Source organism: Dermacentor andersoni, chromosome 2 (genome assembly GCF_023375885.2).
Source record: "Dermacentor andersoni chromosome 2, qqDerAnde1_hic_scaffold, whole genome shotgun sequence".
NCBI classification, from domain to species: Eukaryota; Metazoa; Arthropoda; class Arachnida; order Ixodida; family Ixodidae; genus Dermacentor; species Dermacentor andersoni.
In genome coordinates, this window is record NC_092815.1 from 230,499,357 (window position 1) to 230,519,582 (window position 20,226).

At 45.8% G+C, this 20,226-nt stretch overlaps 1 protein-coding gene across 2 annotated transcripts in view; it reads left to right on the plus strand.

Moving 5' to 3' along the window:
- The first annotated feature begins 7,439 nt into the window (after positions 1 to 7,439).
- LOC129387050 (uncharacterized) overlaps positions 7,440 to 20,226 on the plus strand; it is a 110,700-nt gene continuing 97,913 nt past the window's right edge. For both annotated transcript variants that reach the window (XM_055075748.2, XM_055075749.2), the window contains exons 1-2: positions 7,440 to 7,659; positions 9,017 to 9,141. In XM_055075748.2, the coding sequence (XP_054931723.1) occupies positions 9,075 to 9,141 (67 nt within the window). In that variant the 5' untranslated portion in view covers positions 7,440 to 7,659; positions 9,017 to 9,074. The remainder of the gene's footprint in view (positions 7,660 to 9,016; positions 9,142 to 20,226) is intronic.

Here is a 20,226-nt window from a genome sequence, read left to right on the forward strand (position 1 = left end):
TATTGATGCACTAAGTGAAGTAGGAGTTGAAAGGTCCATTGAACAGCTCACAAAGACATTCACATGCTGGAGCAAAAAGGCCCCCCAAGAGCATTATGTCATAAGTGCCATTCCAGAACCGAAGTCACGAGGCCACCAAGGAGAAACAGATTGGTGCAAATGGAACCAACAAATCAACAATGTGTGTACCTTACTCAGTCCCAGAAAAGAATTTCTCGCCATGGGGGATGGCCTCAACAAAGACAGCTTCAACGACATCCACTATACTGAAGCGGCAGGAGACCGTGTGAGTTCCCTACTAACCCAACAAATAACTCCTTTTTTAGGAAACAACGCGCACAAAAACACAACCAAACCACAATACCGTAGACGCCCCAACGGTACAAACCATAGGGCAGTGAGGACACTGTTGAAGGGAATGCCAACAGCACTTGCCCAATTCGGCTAAACAAGACGCAACTGGTAAAATGCATCATTAAAGCCAAACAACAATTCTTGCCATTTGCCTCACAGACACAAAAGGACAACAGAACAGAACATAGTCACCAGGCTACTCAACATGAAGACAGCAGCTCTTGACTGAACACGCAGTCGCCTGTAAACCAGACAGAAGAGGATCGAGTTAGCCAGGACAACACGCAGAATCTCAATCCTCCGACAAAATCCAAACAAACCCAGTGTACCCAAAAAGAAAACACAAAATAACATCAGGAGACAAATAAAAGAGCAACCTATCTATCTGCCTACTAAACATGCAAGGTGGCAGGGGACAGAAATGGGAAGAAGTCCAGAGTCAAACCAGCCAGCAGAAAATTGATTTATACGCGCTAACTGAAACACACCTCAGAGAACACGAGGAGCCCTATAAATACAACGGTCTAGAGTGGTATCACAAAAAAGAAAAAGGGGCACCGAACGGTGAGGAGGGGTTGGATTCCTTGCAGAAGCCAGCCAGAAAATCTGTACTGGAGAGGACCAAGACTCCTGCCAAGAACACATGTGGATCAAACTATAAACAGAGAAACTCAGCGTATATATATGTGTTATATAGATGGCTACAGCATCTGAAGATGGCGAATGGAATAGAAAAATTTATGAATGCATCCCTAAGGATATCCAACAAAAATACAGTGGGCACCCTGTTTTCCTCCTGGGCGAGTTTAACTGCAATATAATGGAGCTCGAAGGCAAAGAAAAGGACGCAATGGACTTCCGCAAACTAGTGGAAGAATGCCACCTGTCCATAGCAAACCTAGACCCACTCTGCCAAGGCACCTACACGTGGAGATGGCACACTGAAAAATTAGTCATTGACTGTGTTATACGACTATGCCACCACACCATACATCTTAATGAAATCAATGTACATTGACTAAGAGAAAACAGACTGTTGTGGTAGCGACCACAATAGAATCGAAATATTTCTAGGTACCACTGCACCTCGCACACAAAACAAAAAGACAACACATAGAGCAAGACACTGCAAGATGAGAGACAAAGGTGAGAGACAAAGGGAAGAGCTTATATCTCACCTAGAAGAAAAAAAATAGAAAACACCCAGACCTATGAAGAGCTCATAGAACAATGCCTACAAGTGCCAGAAAAAACTCTTGGCAAGACCAAAGAGATGACCCGAACACGACCAACACCCTGGTTCGACAAGGAAGTCAACGAAGAAATATCAAAACGCAATAGACTCTCCAGAATACACTGCCATACAAGTGAAAAGGAAACCATTGAAAAAGCCAATGCATGGTAAGCCTGCTTACGCCAGAAAAGCAAAGGTTAAACACTTGGTAGCCAAAAAATTTGGCACCACCTCCAAGCAACAAAAAAGCCACATAATGAAATAACGAAAACGTTCCATTCAAAAGTTCTGGATGTATATCGACTCCCTGCAACCAAAAGAGACGACAGTGAGAACAACTGCTATACACACTACATCTGGTCTTGTCTTGACAACACTAGAAGAGATTGAAACACATGGCATCACACTTCACAACACTTTAAGACAATCAACAAGATCAAACACCACAACCCTTAACCACAGCGACTTGTAAGACAAAGAGGACAAAGAAAGAACATAGCATACTGAACGCAATATCCAAAACAGAACTGAAGCGAAGCATCAGCGACCTTAAAAGCCACAAGGCAGTGGGCCCCGATGATATCTCCAATGAATTCCTAAAAGCACTAAAGACAAAAGCAAGAAAGGGACTACGACGTTACTCCAATAGCATTATTGATTCGGGTCAAATCTCACCAGCAGAGTAAGAGGCAAAAGTGACCCTCATACGCACGGGCGAAGGAAAACCACTAGAACAACTAAATATCGGATATCTATATTGAGCAATGTACAAAAGCTGGTCAACGTAATCCTGAACCGAAGATTACAAAAGTTCTGCGAATCAAATAACATATTCACAGTCTCAAAACTGCTCCAAACCAAAGGGCAGGATAAGTGACCGTACATTCACTTTCACCCAGGCTATGGAGATGAAAAATAAGAAAGAAATCAACATTATATCTGGCTTTCCTTGGCATGGAAAGAGCCTATGACGGTGTCCCCCCCTCAATGCTTTGGCAAAAAGTACTGAATACAGGACTAAAATGTAAACGCGTACACCTGATCAAGGACCTATAAACGGATTACACAGCAGTGTAGACACTACGCGAACTAAGGTCAGAGAAAGTCGACCAAAAGATAAGACTGAAACAAGAATGTCCGTTGTCCCATACAGTGTTTAACACATACATCACACAACTCCTCTATTAGACAACGAGGGACCAGGCCTCCGTCTGTCCACGATAACTGACACACAAGAAGAATACGCCAACATTTCATGTCTGACATTTGCCGACCATATAGTGCTTCTAGCAAAATCAGCAATTGACCTCCAACACCAGCTCGACATCTGCTCCCGAGTTGCAGGAAACGACCAGCTGAGGCTCAACACTGACAAAACACAGTGGATGGGAATAAACACAAACAACACTCGCGACGAATTCACTCTCCAAGGGAACCCAATAAAAAAACATCGGAATACAAATACGTCAGCGTCACTCCCGGTGACCAACCAAATTTTCTGGATCCGTTTCAAAACGCATTAGTAAAAAAACATAATCACCTGAAAGGCCACACCTGGCACTTGGCCAGACATTCATACAACCCATACACTGTTGGAGGCACACTGTGGAAGGGAATAGCATTACAAGCGACAACGTCGGCAGACGAGGCAATGACCTACTCCAGTGGAGCAATAAAATGTCTGGAGCGTCACCAAACAAAACTAGGTCGCTGGCTGCTAGGGGCACCATAGCCACTGCTAATGCAGCAATAAGCGGGGAAATGAGCTGGTCCTCGTACGAAGCAAGGGTGGCGAGGTAGAAATTACAATACGCCGGCAGACTCAAATACATGGCAAACACAAATTACAGTCGCAGAATGGGCCTACATCTAAGATACAAAAACATCAAGACGACTTTGATTTGGAAGTACATGTCCCTAGACATGAAATACAGCCAAAATTCAAAAGACCACGAAACTAAGACAGAGATAAAGTGGCGCACGGCAGTCATCAAGGAAATCAATGATGCTGAAACAGCTATGTGGCGCACGACAGTGTCAAAAAAGCAAAGCCTGGCATCATATTACCACCACAAGCCGGATCCATGCCCATCACCACACTGCCGAAGAGATAGAGGCAGCGCTGTTTCAAGCCCGCACTGGCGCTCTCCTCACAAACCTACGCCACCACGAACTAGTCGACGTGGATCCGACGTGTCACTTGTGCGGTGCACCAGAAGAAACCCTCCTCCACGTGTTACAGTAATGTCCGAGGCTTCCCGCAGATCCTTAATCGTGCCCCCTGGTCGAGAGTCTGGCGCTGACTGGTCCCACCGAGGAGGACCGAGCTGCACACGCCGAGGCTACGAAATCGTGGCTAGAGCATTGGGAACAACTTGGCAGGCGAGCCGCAGATCTGGAGGAAAACCCCAGACAGACATCTTCCGGCTAGAGCCAGCCCATCACAGCCACAGTGAACTCCGACCGCGAGCGGTCGCCGACACCGACCACCTCAACTACACGAGCTACTACGACAGATCACGGCCGACCAGGCGGCGACGCGGCTGGGACGCATTGACTTGAACCGGCATGGCTGGCGGATTCGATCGTCCTGGCTATGGTGAAATCCTAGGTGACTGGAGTCTGGAGTACAGCGAACCGGACCAACCGGACGGCCTCGAAGACTGACTATGAATATGACGAAACTGTGTTTTAGGTTCTTTCTACCCTTAGTTTCTACGCCCTACTTTTTTTCTTTCTGGCTTTCAACATCTCCTCCGGCGTTGACGAACGCCTGCCCTCAGTCAAAAGGGATCAGAACCACTTACTTACTTACTTACTTACTTACTTACTTACTTACTTAAGAGCCTGAGCCACGAGCCCTCCCTGACCCCACTACCCCTTTCTTGTACACTGTAGTAGAGGAGCCCTGTAAATCGAGGCAAAAGGACAATTTCTTATATATAGTGTCAACCGGACCCTAGCGGCTCGGGGCGATCCTTCTGTGCAAGGAAATCTATTCGTTCCCTAAGGATAAAGCAACGAGACAAAATATTTCCGCAACTCAGCCATCAATGCGCGGGATTATACGTCACGTCTACGAACTCGTGTTTTGCGCCTAAATAAATTTACGTAACTTCCACTCATCGTGCCCGTGGAACGCCATAGCATTAGCAGCGGAAACAAAAGGCATAGGACAACCCCACACATTTACCACAAAGAGCCTGCTGATGAGTCATATATACTGCAAGAACACTGCCTTTGAGAATCCACCAACTTCAGCAGCTTCTATTTAGCCTAAGAGTCCTTTTTTTTTAACTCCAGCCGTGTTCTCCCCTCATCATTTGTGACATTTGTAGGTTTGCCCCCCAACAAACCTTGCGCTGACACAGCCTTTATTAACGCAATAGCGTTATGGAGCCCGTGTTGCAAAAAATCAAGTGCCGGCGTCCCGCGCTGGCGTGGACATCGCTTCGGCGAAGAGAATTTGGAATCAAACTCCGAACCACCAATACCCAACCACTTCCCTACCACCAAGGTTGCTCACACCTTGTCTTTCATTCTTTACAAAGTTACTCCTCGGAATTTTCAGAACAGCAGCCCACAAACAAATGTAATGAAAAAAAAAAAAACACCGATAGCGCATGTTGTTTATGCTAGCTCTTCTCAGACCGAAATATTAAAAGTGGGAAACAATAACAGCAGATTGACGCACACAAGAGGCCGCGTTTCTGCCAGAAAGCTCGCGTTCGTGCATAGCGTTCGCAGCCAGCGTATCCCGCTCAACGTTACGGTTAAATAAGCTGGAGTTGCCGGTAAGTATGAAAAGCTGTAAGAGGTCTTTGAACGCTATCGCGTTGCACTCTTAAGGGCGAAGCTTAAGCGTCTTCCAAACATTTATTTCATTAGATATATGCTCCTCTGTTACCGTACTACACTCGTGAACTGAAGCTCGCAGCATGCGGAGGACTGAAGAAAGGAGCTTTTTACAATATACAGCTATTTACACGCTGTAGTTTCGCAGCCGAAAAGCTCACGAAAGCTCCCTGAACCGAACGCTCCTGGGCGAAGCCGAGAAAGCTTTGGCGCATCTTCGGATGCGGTGACTTGGACTCATCCATCGGAGCATCATGCACTCCTCACGCGATGGTTGCATGAGGGTGCTGATTCGTCGGCGCGGCCTCAGATGGAGTGGCGTCATGGCGTAATCTGGTAACTGCAGTGAAACAGGCTCCCAAGAAGAAGCGCAATGGCGAAAGATTTTGTGGAGAAGCCCTGCTCGCAGGCAGACGCCTTGCGGAGGCTTTGCGGCGACAAACGGCCCGCTTGCGACCGGCCGTCATCACATGGACCGCTGCTACCATCAACAGGCCGACCGGGAGGTCTCCGCGGGCCGTAGTTTCTAGACACTCTGCTTTATAGAATGAGGCAGAGGTCGCCACAATGTTATTGCTTCCTGATACTGTAAAGTAACCTATTTCTGTGCCGACGTGATATGCTAAGTGACTCCGTGATCGCCTAAGTGATTATATGTAACTACTAAGATTCCACGGGGATGTGATTCCCAATCATCACCACCATCGCCATCGCACCTCCTTCCACTGCAGAGAGCCCTCATAGTGGCGCAGCAAGCACTCTGTGCGCAGATTCCCTGGAAGTTGAGCGCGGCAGGGAGAAAGCAGGTACCTTTCTGTACGCCATCAGGTTCCTGCTCTTGTGATAACAAAACTGAAGCACTTTTCGGACACACTATCAGTGAGGGAGCAGTCTCTACTAATCATAGTCTGGTGGTCTCAGCACTATGTGTGAAAGAACTCAATATAGGCAATGTCTTTGGCTATGCCAGCACATTTTATTGGCTTTTCAAAGCGAGTAACTTTGTAGTTGTCTTCCCTTTTTTTTTCATAATAATACTGCACGCCACAGTTGTCTTCAAACGTGGGCGCTATAATTTATGCCCTTAAGAAGCCTCCAGTCCACTATACTAAAGCAACTCGACAAGAAGCGGGTATGCCAGAGCTAAGCACTCGTTCACCTGGGATACGCATCAGGATAACCCTTCAATTGAGCCCATGCTGTCGAGGTAAGCATATATACTTTCAAATTTGTTCTTCCTCTCTCACGCTTCCTTGATTGTTTATTTTTACGATCGCTAACACTTACTTTTTGTTTCGTTACAGTAGTGTTTTTTTTTCTTTCTTATAACTTCTCCATGCCTTTACGAAGCAACAGTGCACTAAAGATGTCCTGGATCATGCTCTGTTCTTTAGATAGTGAAAACTCCTACGAGCTCTTGAAATTATTTTTTAAATATTGAGCTAGCTTGTTAACTATATATATAACACTTTTGTTGTTTCAAATTTTCGTCAACATCAAGCAATTGCAAAACTGTGCTTCGCAATCAGCATTCATGCAACGGTCTCAAATGATCGAGAATATGTCAAACTTGGCAGAGGTCGCGGTCAAAATTTCCGCACTCGTCAGTTTCACACTTCACAAAACATTCTTTGGCGTCTGTATCCCGCAAAAGCGCAGACTGAATCAACCATGGAAGAGAGTCCGCTGTGAGCGATCATTCCTACAATTCAATTAAAAAGTACCAGTAGCTCATCTTCTGCTTTGCTTGGCTTCATTTAATGTTGGAATCGTGCGGTACGGATGGCGGTAATTCGCTACAGCGTTCATAGAACGTATATCGGCCTTACATTGTGTATCAGCGCATAGACTGCAGGTCGCATGTTTCCGATGCAACGCCATGACAGGAGTACTGCGGAGGACAAATTCGATCCCCCAGCCGCGTGACGCCCGCGTCATGTGAAACGACAAGAAGCAACGGAAAGGAGAGCATCCGCTGGACGCGTCGAGTGGTCATTGTGTCCACCTGCGTAGCACATCGTGCAGCACACAGAGCACGCTCCGCCCTGTGCCTCGGAAAAAGACTGTGCGCCTCTTTCGAACGTACGGCGACTCTAACCTTCCCATAGACGCAGGCACGCTGAATCTTCAGGGGGAAGAAAAAAGGAACTCGCAGGGCCTGACTGGCAGCTGTGCGACTGGAGCTTTATAGTGGGGAACTCGTGTTATCGCTGACCGTAAGTCCCGTGCTGCTGACGCTCTAAGCTTTTTCTTTATAGTGACCAATGTGACTCGCGACCGTATTGCTTCCAAAAACGAGAACCAATACGGTCGGTGAGCTGCGAGTCGTAGCGCTATCAAATTATGTAGATCCAACGCACGTTTTGAAATCTGTGTGAAGTGTTATGAGTTTTACTATTGCATTCCTGCGTTTTTAGTGTTAAGGATACTGGCGTGCTAGTGAAGAGGAAGTTGGCGTGGCGCGATAGCAGTATACCTGAGATTGGGACCTTATGTTCAGAAGGTAGGCATAAAAAGGTTATAAGGGCACGCAATATTAAAGGAATTGTGCTGTTGATGACGTATATTTGTCACAATGAAGACATTTATGTATATATGCATAAATAAAGCATAATATAATATGCTTTATCACTGAGTAATATTGTAAAAAAAAAAAACAGTCAGGAGCCTGGACCTGGGTAGTAAATATTGTAATGCTGTACTGCATGCGAGCTATTTGGGAAGAAGCGCAAGTACCCAGCCTGCTACCATGGTCCGAAAGTGCGAAAGGGGGTGGGGGTCACAAAGACAGCTTCTCTTTAAAAGTTGGCTGTGCCACCAAGTGGCCAGAAACTTACCAATATGAAAAAAAAAACTTTACCTTCGTGACTCGAACGTCTACAGCACGGGACAATGCTGAGATATTGCGTTTGGTTAGAAGCGTCCAAAAAGCTTGTTTGTGTCAAGAAAGTTCAGGACGCTACTTTACTTGCGGGCCCACCATCCTAGCATGAGTGATATCACGGATGTGAACGGACTGATGACAATCAGTGTCGCCTCGTCCAACACAGTTTGTCGCAAGCCTGTAGAAGGTGAGCAAGGTATATAAAGAACAACACTGCAGAGTATATATGTGATGTCGTCACGTTAATAATAATTTTCGCACATGCTGCCAGCTGTACTTATGTCATGTGGATTTCTAAGTCATTCTTTTGCATAACGATTTATCAACGCAATTTGGATACCAATGAATAGAAACGACAAACACGGTGCTGGGACAAACAAGGGCTAACACGGTACGCACAGTAAACGCAGTCCCAAAACAGTCATGGTCAAACACTATGAAACACAGCAAGCAGACACAAGTACGAAGATTACATGGGCTGTAATATCTAAGGCAAACTTCATTTGTTTACTTTTTCTTCTACCAGGCAGTGCCAACGAACGCGATAAAAGGAGCCATTGAGAAACACTTCGCTGATAATGCCGAAGTTAATCGCGTATCCTCTTGTCAATAGCTATTTGTATGATTGGATACATTTTATCGTGAATCGCTAACCACGATAAGCTAATCCTGTCCATTGCTGATTACAGAATTATTTGCGCCTGCGCCATTCGACACTGCTGTGCTGGAGACGACGTACAAAGCGCAATGTGGATCACCAGTGCCTTTTCCGCGTTCATCGTCACTTCACTACAGTTTGCCGTCGAGCAGTCAGGTGGGTCTTTTTCGTTACAATCCGAGAGGTCAGTTATAGGTTATTCAGGTTATTACTAAGGAGCATCTCAGCATGTTCTTTTGTGTATGTGCGCGGGGTAATTACACATGTAAATCGCTGACGTATCTGCACTGAACACATTGCACATTTGGCGTGCAGCTATAATGTATTGTCGTAGGCATATATACTCGCTCACAGCACAACACGAGAAGCTTCCCTCAAGGAAACAATAAAAGCTTCTTTAAAACGTAGCAAACGCTTGATTTGATATTTATATATTTTGCGAACATTACACTAAACACAGCTGGCGGTGTATCTTGAAGAAGCTAAGTCTACACTTCGCATCGTTTTAAAGGTAGACAAACAGAGTGAGAATGGCCAAATACCAAATTGCCTTGACTAAATCAAGACAAGTAGAAACTCGTCGGCCGTTATTGGAACTCAGGGTAACGTGTTGTTGTATTCCATGGCTGCCACCCATTATTTGATTTTATCGTTGCGTGTGGGAGTTCAGGGGAAGTTGGAGATATTGAGGTCTATTTACACTATGTAGAAGATTTAGAAACATGTAAAATAACAGTAAAATTTGACTACCGCTGTTGGAAAATTGTACGCTGCTGTCCGTGGCAAGAAGAACGTCTCTCTCTCGCCGATGGTTTTCTGGCTTACAACCTATTCGGTTCGTCGTGGTGACGTCATTTTTGTCCAATCGGCGAGCTAGTACAGGTGTCCTCCTTTTCATCCAATCGTAGGGCCTGTGCAAGTGGCGTCATGTTCGGCCAATAGGGACACTCCCTCGGCTCTACCCTTCGATGGCTGCATCCGTCCTGCGTTGCCTCCTCGCCTGGTCGTCCTTGAACGACCTTGCAGTGCTGCAAAACAGCTTTTCCCGCGGCTAAGGTCAACTACGTCGAAATGTGCCGACCTCCATGTAGACTTTCGGGAAGCGTCACACAGGGGGGAGACAAATGCTCCACGCGCGACACGCGATAACGGCATAGCCAGCCTGTCTGGCAGGTCTGGTGGGGTCTGGAGGTGTCGCGCTCGTAGAACTACCCTAATAGACAACATAGGCACCGCCGAGCGGCGCTGTCGCATCGGCGTGAGAGTGCCGCATGCGGTGCAAAATTCAACTAGCGGTTTTACCCCTCTCCCACATCTCGTTCACACCGCCTTGATTGCCTCTTGCACTGCGCGTGTTTGGGCACGTTTCGTACGGCGCGTGGTGTATGCCTCTGTGTGTGTTTGATGTTTTACTCGAAGGACAATGTACGCGTTTCTATTTGCCTTTAAAAAATCGGTGCACTTGACACTATCTTTCACGGCTGCTATGCGGTGAAAGGGCAGCGTCTGCTTAGCCACGTAAGTGACGCGGAGCAGGTAATCGGAGACGACATCGTATGTGCCACCGGAAAAGTCGTTAGCACATACGATACGTCATTTACGTCATTTTGACATACGTCGTTTTGACATACGTCATTTTTGCAGTTTCCCACAAAATGTTTTCTACAAGTCTGTGTTGTGTCTGTTGGGGACAACTAATTTCCATCGACACTGCGCAAAAATCTACAAAATATGTCGCCGCATAGCGCAAATACGACATGCGCACACAAATTTAACTAGTATGTTCCCTAAAATATAGAACAGAGGCAGCAGCGTAAATAGCAACAAATAGCAACAGCGTGGCAACATGTTAGCAGTGGTCATGATACAACTTGAAGCATTAGTAATCATTTTGCTTCAGAAATGTCGGCGCGATCAAGACGCGGGCGTGTAACTCGATCGATCGGTGCAGTGGTGATGGAGGAATGAACTCCGGTCATGTTCAATGCTTCGTGCACATATTCAATTTTTCGGTACGCGTGAACTCCGGCCACTGCTAATGCATGCAACAGAAGTGGTTTCCATTCTTGGGCAGTGCATACACAAATAAAACAGGAGAAAGAAGACAGGACAAGCGCTGGTCTAACAACTGAAAGCTTTTAATTTAATAAAATGATTATATACCCAGTAATCATGAAATTAATGCGGATTACATGTAAAAATGGTCATACACTCAAGAGTGATCAATGAAAGAGCTCGCTTCGTTTGTCAGTTGTTTACTCACTATCGGCGTACCGCGGTAATCCATGTCTGTCGTCTGCTTTTTTCGTACCATTTTCTTGTCAATCGGAAGAATTCCACTGGTGCATCAATCCTTTCGTGCTTACATTGCTGTTGTGGTATTCAACAACACAATAATAATTTCCAGTCATCCCAACAGGCGCCATCGCGAACAAGAGGCGTTTCGCGCGCAGCGCGAGCTAAGCGTGGGCCCTATCTTGCAGGGAAGCGGCGGAAACGTACACCTGTGGGAGGTGAAATTATTCCGCCAGGGGAGAAACGAGCGCTGGCGTCTAGAATAAAACTTGGCGTGCGGACGGCTATGCTGAATAATGGCCCGTATCTAACATCTCCTCCTCGGCCTAGAAGTTCGGAATGGCCGGTGAACTCAATTCGGTGGCCACGTAGAACACTGATGACGCTTGTGCTACACTGGCGACGAGCTTCGTGGGACGAGTGCCCGGATCAGGTGCACTAGAGAACGTACACACTAAACATTTTAACAACCTTAAGGGTGTAAATCTGTCGCCAGACGGACACCCTAAGGATGATGTTGCCTGCACCCTAGAGTTAGCGTGCTATTATAGAAGCCTAGAATAAGAACGCCCAGCAAAAATAAACTTAGGGTGTTAGGATGCTAATCCGCACCAACACCCGTATTCATGGATGTTGGAAGGGTGTACACCCTTTTAATTCTGTAGTATGCACGGAAGGGAGCCTCGGCTGTACACCCTTTTAATTCTGCAGTATGCACGGAAGGGAGCCTCGGCTGTACACCCCTTGAATTACTATTTATACTGATCTGTGCATAACTCTCGTATGTGCCAGAAGGTTCAAGTTCAGCTACCAAACGTGGCAACTGATAGCCAAGCTTGAAGCTTCGAGAGTGCATACACAACATTTACACGTGGGGTTCGTATAAAATATTAGTAATTCAAATGTATAGGGCAAAACCTGTCTTCACAGCAGAAGTATAACCTAGCAAAGGTGCTCTTATGCACGTGTATAATTGCCGCAGTGGTTATCACTCTTTCCAGATCCGTTAATATGCAATGCAGACCGGCAAGACGCATGATACTGCATTCACAAGGAAAATGTGAATATATTTATTCCATACTAGAATGCACAGTACAATATATACATAAATAACAATAACCTAAACATCCTCCATCACCAAACACATTTGTAAGCACAAGAAAATATTTAATTTCCGACAAAGGTATGCTAAAAAATAAGAATTTATCAAAAGTGTCCCTATATAAGGAGAAACTACATGGTAACACTGAAAGCGCCAAAGTTTACCTGGAGTGCTTTGTGTCCATTAAACGAATAAATTTTCAGTATTAAATTGCAAGTACAAAAATTCAAGTTTGATGGCCTTGAAAAAAATTTGGGCGTTGGAAAGGTCAATTAGGAAAGTGCACGAAATACTGAGCAAGCACACGACAAGAAACACACTTGTTATTTTTTGTACATCAATGTCATGGCAAAGTATTGTGAAAAGTTCATTCGGAAAGTATATGTAAGCTTGACTGGCCAACATTTTCGATAGACTGAAACAATATTTTCCAGACATGAACGTGCTTTAAATAGGATTTGAGCAAGGAGCATCATTATGAATTTTTGCTCTTCAACAAAATTACTTGAGCACGAAAATGTAGAACATTTTTAGCACCTAAATTATCTTTTTCTAATGTGAATAAGAGAGTTCTCTGAGCTAAACATGCTGTGTAACACATTTTCAGTTACAATTTCGGTTTCTTTAAATTTTCGTAATGCGAAAGCACTGAATGGTCCGTTATAATATATGTCGCCTAAATATGGTTTTTTTTTTGCGACGGCGAAACAAAAGCCTAATTGTTCCCCATTTGCTAGTATTAAGTATCAATGGAGCCTCGTAAAATAAACTACTGTCGATCAATGTACTCTGTTGACCACAACAAGTGGATGAAGTGGCTTAATATGCATTGCTAATTTCTAAATTATTTGTACTCGGTGTGGTAATGAAATATAAAGGCTTGTAGCATGCGAGTACATAAATAAGCAAATAATCTTTAGTAAATCAGCCATACTCCGGTTACTGAAGGAAGCTTCAAAAGTGTCAGTTCATGTTTCTTAAACACAGGCGGTCATGCATAAGTGCAAGTTAAACATCACGCTTAATATTATTCTGAAAGAAATGATTGTATAGAACAGTATAAATATAATAAAGAGTATATATTGATTCAAAATGAGAAAAAAGCGTATACGATTGAGCTGTAAAAATGTAAATTTCTGCAGCAAATCACCTTTAGCTTTCATAAAAGCGAGAATACTGTTTACGGTTCACCACTAGGAACAGCTGACATTGTCTGAGCATCTGCAGCGATATTTCAGCGCATGGCCTTGCTGGAACCTTGCCTCCTGCATTAGCAAAATAACAACAGAATCATAAGTTTACTATGTATAATTCATTACTATCCTGCATACTGCGGGAAATTGGATAAGGCAACAAGCTTATGAAAACAATCCTAATTAATATGACTCACCACAAAGCACAGCTTAGGTAAGTGGGCATGACAAATGAAATGAAGAGAAAATTTCTAGTTTTCAAATTTAGAAATTGCAGTTTAGCAGATACACAAAACCACTAAGTCCTTGTGAATAGAAAATGGCCTACATAGCAGCAAAAATAAATAAGATTGCAGCAGCCTCTTCCACCATGCAAAAATATGAGAATAAAACGTAAATACACTATCAATGACATCTCGCAACAATGGCTATTTGTATAGGAGCATACATGTCATCTCACTATAAAAAAATATATTTTAAAACCTGCAATATAGATGTGCATTACACTTCAGAAGCATTGCAGCAGAAGGCTTCATAGGACAAGACACAATGAGATTGCTATGCACAAGACATGAGAAGACTGCTGATTTAATGCAACGTTTATAAAATAGGAGATGAAGAGCACTATTGTACAGAAAGAGTGCACAACCAATGAAAATGAAGAAGCCCCCATCTCCATGCTCACCTGATTTGCAATACATGCATCCAGTCCTACAATCTCCCACTCTCCACTGTAGCCTATAAGGGCCTTTCTGTATACTTCATTTTTTAAAAAAATTTACTGATTCTTTATTGTTTCAGTAAGGATCAGCTTTTCGGTACATTTCCGTGGAAAATTTAGCACGCGTTGTCAACTATTTTCCTGAAAGCGCATCTCCCTTATTTCAATGTGTTAGCTTGGCAATATGCTGACAAGTAGTATTCTGTTATTTAAACTCGAAATGCTTCCTCACGCTCCCAATTTCTGCTGCATGATGTAAACAATGAATTCCCTCCTACTTAGTTTATGTCAGCGTCCCACTAGTTACATGGTCCTTCAAGTGTAGCTGCTCAACTAGAGCCTGAGATTTCCTGCGGTCTGGTAAAACAACTTTCCTTACTCCACAACATACAGGTGTATCTTACAAGTATCCCCTCACTGTGAATATTTCATATAAGCGTTTGGACTGCACTGGACTGCTGTGGCACAACCATTTCGCATCCTTTGTTGCCACTACATACATGAGGCACAATGGCTGCAAACCGGCTCTCCGACCCACCCGCTCTGATTCAAGGTCACTCTCTCTCTCTCTCTCTCTCTCAAATGTACGCTATGCTACCTGGAGAATTTCCAAAAGCATTGCATCCAGGTGAAGAGTGAAGAGTGCTAACATGTAGTTTTCTTTTTCTCTTGTCCTCTAATGGCTAGGCTCGCCACGTCGAAGTTGTTGGAAGACTGTCTAACCCCTGCCAATACTTCATGTAGGTTCAACATTATGAAACACTCGTTTTTCAAGACTTGTCCTACAACAAGCAGGAGACAAATTTTCGTGATGCAAAAGACAAAAGGTTGTGCTTAGAGACAATGATATGCCTGCCACTTGCTGCAAAAGTGTGTTAAAACAAACAAGTTTGCCATTTTCAAGAGCAGCTCAGTAAATTAGATAGGTGCCTGGTCTCCTGAAGGGTTTTTAACTGCCATGAGAGGTTATTGTTGCTTGGAATTTCTTGAATCCTAGTCTAGATTCCAATCACGTGCATCTTGATTTTGATACTCTATTCAAAACAATCACAACTCAAATTTCAAGGTTGAGAATTAGACGTAGAGCTGTTTCATGCGATGAGCAAATAAGAAGCTCATTGGATAGGTTAAACAAATATTCCATTACCGCTAATAAATCAATAAGAGACGGGTCACGTGAAATTAGCACAGAATGCACAATACATAATACGATGCTACAATGCCCCAATCTGTGAATATCCATGCACAAAAGAAAATTTTCATTATGAAAGGCCATCATGAAATTGCAAGTGTGTACTTTGGTTCAGAGTCATACCGGCAGTGTACGCTGTACCATTGGCAATATTTAAAAACTGCTTACAACTGCACAGCATATCAACCTGAGGCCGCCAAAGGAGCGTCACAGCGTTAAACTGAAACTTGGCTCACTATGGGCGCTATAACATAAAGCTATTCGAAACTTTCCAATTCAATTCCAATTCTGCAATCAGCCCTCCCCAATTGGTCTACAACTTTTTTGGACCACCCCCACTTCTCTTATCTGTCACCCGACGTCACCAAAACCACGATAGCTCCCCATCTGATATGACGTGTACACACTGATTATGCATGATTTGATCGAACAAAGGAAAAACAGTTATTTCTGATTCGACGCCTTTTCGTCATTAGGCCTCAGCTATTGGTCAAGAGCTTTAGGGCTGCACCCACTTCACTTGCCTATCACGCGACGTCACAAAACCGCGAAAACTCACCGCGTCAAAGTGACGTGTACACGTTAAAGATGCATTAATATGCCGAACAAAACTTAATTTTCTTCTGAATAGCCGCAGGCTGCCCTGTTCCGAAAGGAATAAAAGATGGCTGCCGCCGATCACTCAGGCACTGGGTACTAGTACCTGCCGGAGAGAATGGGTTTATTTGCGTATAATAAAGCTTTCTGCGTAGCCGTGCAGCGTTTTCGAGCCCTTTCAGCACGTTTACGACCTCGTTCTACCAACTCTTCTTTGCTGAGGATCCGTTTTAGAGTCATTCTTAAGCTTCCGTTGCATGCCGCCGCGATTTTTGACCAGCCACCGCAAGCGAAGTAAGGGAAAGCGGAGCAATCGCAGACGCCGGCACCACCCTCTTCATCAGGTTATCCATTTTCAGTGCACTGGCTCAGCCCCATGGAATCCCTCTCCACTTGAGTGTGCTCCTCGCCTTTGGTCACCCAATTAGACAAGACAAGCCGCTCAGTGTAGGCAATGTCATTGGTTTTTCAAGCAAACAAAAGTGACCTCCTATGATCGAGGAGAGCGTTTGATTGGTCTTTTCAGACAACCCTGCGGGTCAGCGCCCGATGCTTGCGTCCGTGGTTAGGTGAATTCGACGTCAGGAGATTGAAATAAAAACATATTGGAATAGTTTTACTTTATAGGGCCCTATATTAGACCACACGACTATATCTTCTTAACATGTCTTCACAACTTCGTTGAACATACATCAATCAAATGTCTGGAGGCAAACACAGGTGGCTTGCACCTGATGGCTTTCTCACAGAGGGTACAAGGGCTGCGCATTGTGAGACTGCTGCTGTAATCTGGATGACCTCCGATAAATGGCACTTTAAGTTCCAGATAAACAGATGCTATCAGAGCAAGCGACATGACCACTCACAATAAGGCTCATTTTGGTTTGCAAGAAAAAACCCCAAAGTATGAAGTCTGCGCCTTAGTGAAAAATAAATTATGCAGATCCCACGCACTGTGGGAATCGATGTAAGGTAAGCTTTGTGTGCTGGTTGCTTTGATTGATAATTAGCGGTGATGTTGACGGCGAAAGTTAAATTTCTTCAGCCGTTAGTCTAATACGAGATTGGTGAGTTAATGTTAAGCGTTACCTTGCGTGCACCACTGCTGTTTGTTTGCGCAGTACACAGGACGCACAGGGAGACGTGTTTGCTTGAGGCGTTATTTCATAACCTCTGATAGGGTTGAGCATTGTCTTTGCCTCACATTATGGGGCTGTACGTGCCGAAACAAAAATGGAATTATGAGGCGTGCCGTAGTGGCGGACTTCGGATTAATTTTGGCACCGTGATCTTGTTTAACGTAACACAAGATCTAAATGTCCATGCGTTTTCTATTTCGCCCCCATCGAAATGCGGCTGCCGCAGTCTGGACCAAATCCGCGACCCGGAGCAATGTTTCAGCCGCAAAACTACCGCGGCAGGCACAGAAGTGTTGATTTGACATGCGACTGCTACCGTAGTGTCGCCTGGACCCTGCGGTGAGCTTGATTCTGCTTCTGCGCGCCCTGCTTAAGCTCTCTGTTTGACATACTTGCATGGTGCTTATCTTTCGGAAATAGAGTAAACGTACTGTACCGCACCTTGAACTTAAGCTTCAGTTTCCCCGCAACTTCTGTCGTCTTATAGTAGTTGCGTTTTCTTTACTTCTCACGTCACCCTTTTCCTATCCTACCCCCTCCCCCCCTCTTCATGGGAACTGTCTTTTCTCCCCCCTCCTCTCTACAGTTCTAACTACGTCCCCTATGGACTCGCACGTTAGTAGAAAGGTAAGCGCTGCCGATTCTGCAATGCTTTTAATGTGGTTCACGGATAATTACAGCTGTCAAGGGGCTAATGTGGCGACGCCGAAGCAGCTCCAGAAGGCATTGTGCATATTCGATATGGTGGAGTCCAAACAAGTTTCTCGCGTCGCCTTTCCTCTCTGACTCGCTCCTGTAATGTATACACACGCTCTGAAGCAATCCCCGACACTGTGCGCCATACAGCAGCAGCCACAGCAACAACAGCAGCAGCAGTGGCACTAGGAAAGTCGAAGCAAAAGGCAAAAATATGCTTTGTTATAAAAGGGAGGAAGAAGAAGAAGGCGGCGAGTCTAGACGCGCTCTTCGGTTCCCGCATTTCCCCAGCTTTTCTTGTATTTAATCGTCGCGAGCCAATGTTCATTTGTGCATATCTTTTCCGTGAAGTTGTAAGGACCACGTGGATACCCTTTTTGCCACAGTGAGTGACTTTTCACCATTTTACGGACATTCCTGTGCATCCGTTGGCGGCGTCAAACGAGCACTTCGGAGACCACGCCTTGGCCTCCGGGGCGGCTCAGTGCCACTCGTCCGCTACCATCATGGAATATCAAGTAGAGGGAGAAAATATTCTCCCGGAGGAAGTCACTCAAGAGCAGGGATGGCAAACCGCAGGTGCTAGAAGAGCTGGCGCCAAATCGCGGGAAGCTAACCCGAACGCCATGGCGACGCCTTTGGCTCCCCACAGCTACAAGTCTAGCGGCGCAGCGCTGAAGACCAAGATTATTAGGGCAGGCCGAATGCCTGTTCTTCCCAAAGAAGACACGAAGATCGTTATTAGACCAAGAGGTGGGCTGAATATTTCCAAAATTGGAGCGGCCATGGTGGCTGACGCAATACTTGCAGCCTCCGGCATCAGCCAGCACGAGCTCACACAAGACACTCTGTGCCCGAACTTACAGCAAAACATCATGGTGGCCAGCACTCCCAGACGAGAGAATGCCGATCGATATGCCCGCATCAAGCAAATCCGAATCACAGGGAAGGTCCACGAACTCTGCGCGTACGAGACAGCCCCGCATTCCACGTGCAAGGGGGTCATTCGTGGCATACCGTTACAAGACTACCCAGCGACGGTGGATGGCAAGATTGTTAACCAGAACAATCCTCTTGCACTAGCAGCCAAGAGAATCGCTCAGACTGGGACCATCATCATCGCCTTTGACGGGCAGCGGGTACCGAATTTTGTCAGGTACGGAATGCTCCTGATGAAATGTTCTCTATATCGAAAGCAAGTGGACGTATGCCACGCCTGCGGAAGACTCGGGCATCGCGCCGATGTATGTCCAACACCGAGTGACGTCATCTGTCGGGGATGCAGCCTGCCAAATCCAGATGAGCAGCATCAATGCACACCAAAATGCAAGATCTGCGGCGGTCCGCACCTTACAGCCGGCAAAGAGTGTGCGCATAGATTCAAGACGCCATACATTGTTCGTCGACGACGCTTCGAGCGTACCAGGCAGCAAGAGCAGCTCCCCACGCCGTCGATCGTTCGATCCTCCGATCCGCAAGCCTCATCCAGTACCAACCTTAGCGGCAGAAGACGCTTGCGCTCGAGAAGCCGCTCTACAAGGCGACGGGGCTCCAGAAGTCGCTCTACCTTGAGATCGCGACTCACATCGCCTTCTCCAGCGCGCTCCAGCTCCAGAAGCTGCTCCAAATCCCGTACTGGGAGCGACTCATCCAACAGCTCACGTCCGAAGACCCCCAACGGCGGTAAAGGCAAGTCCTCTCTGACGTGGGCCGATAGGGCCCGTGGCAACCAAACGCAGGCGTTCAACTCTCAAGACTCGCACGACCTGCGTCTCACGAATGAGCTCGAAGAACTTAGGCGTGCCAATGATAGTCTTAGGAAGGAAAACGCTCTGTTCAAGCAGGAAATCAGTCGGCTAGCCGCCGAGATGGCGGAAATACGAAGATTGGCGCTCACACAGCCAGCTTCTCAGCCTGCCGCACGCTCTTCGGCCATGGACACAGTGGAGGCCCCTCCCAAGACGGTAGCAGTGAAGCGGCGTGCCCTGGATGACTCAAGGGGAGACGAAATGGTAGAACTCCTGTCTGATCTCAAGAACGCCATCTCCAACATACAGACAGGTCTCTCTCACGTACAAGAAATGATCGCGCACCCTCAGCTGGGCCTGGTCGCCCTCAGCGCTAGAATACTTAGGCTAGAGGGGACCAGCCACGCATCTTTGCCAAGCACATCTGCAGCACAAGTCCCAAAGTTGCACAGCGTCATTGCCTCACCGACGGAGGGTGCCAATATGAATGCGGCACTTTCGCAATCTATTCCCAAGCCCAAACATGGATAACGGAGCTAACGTCATAACAATGTGGCA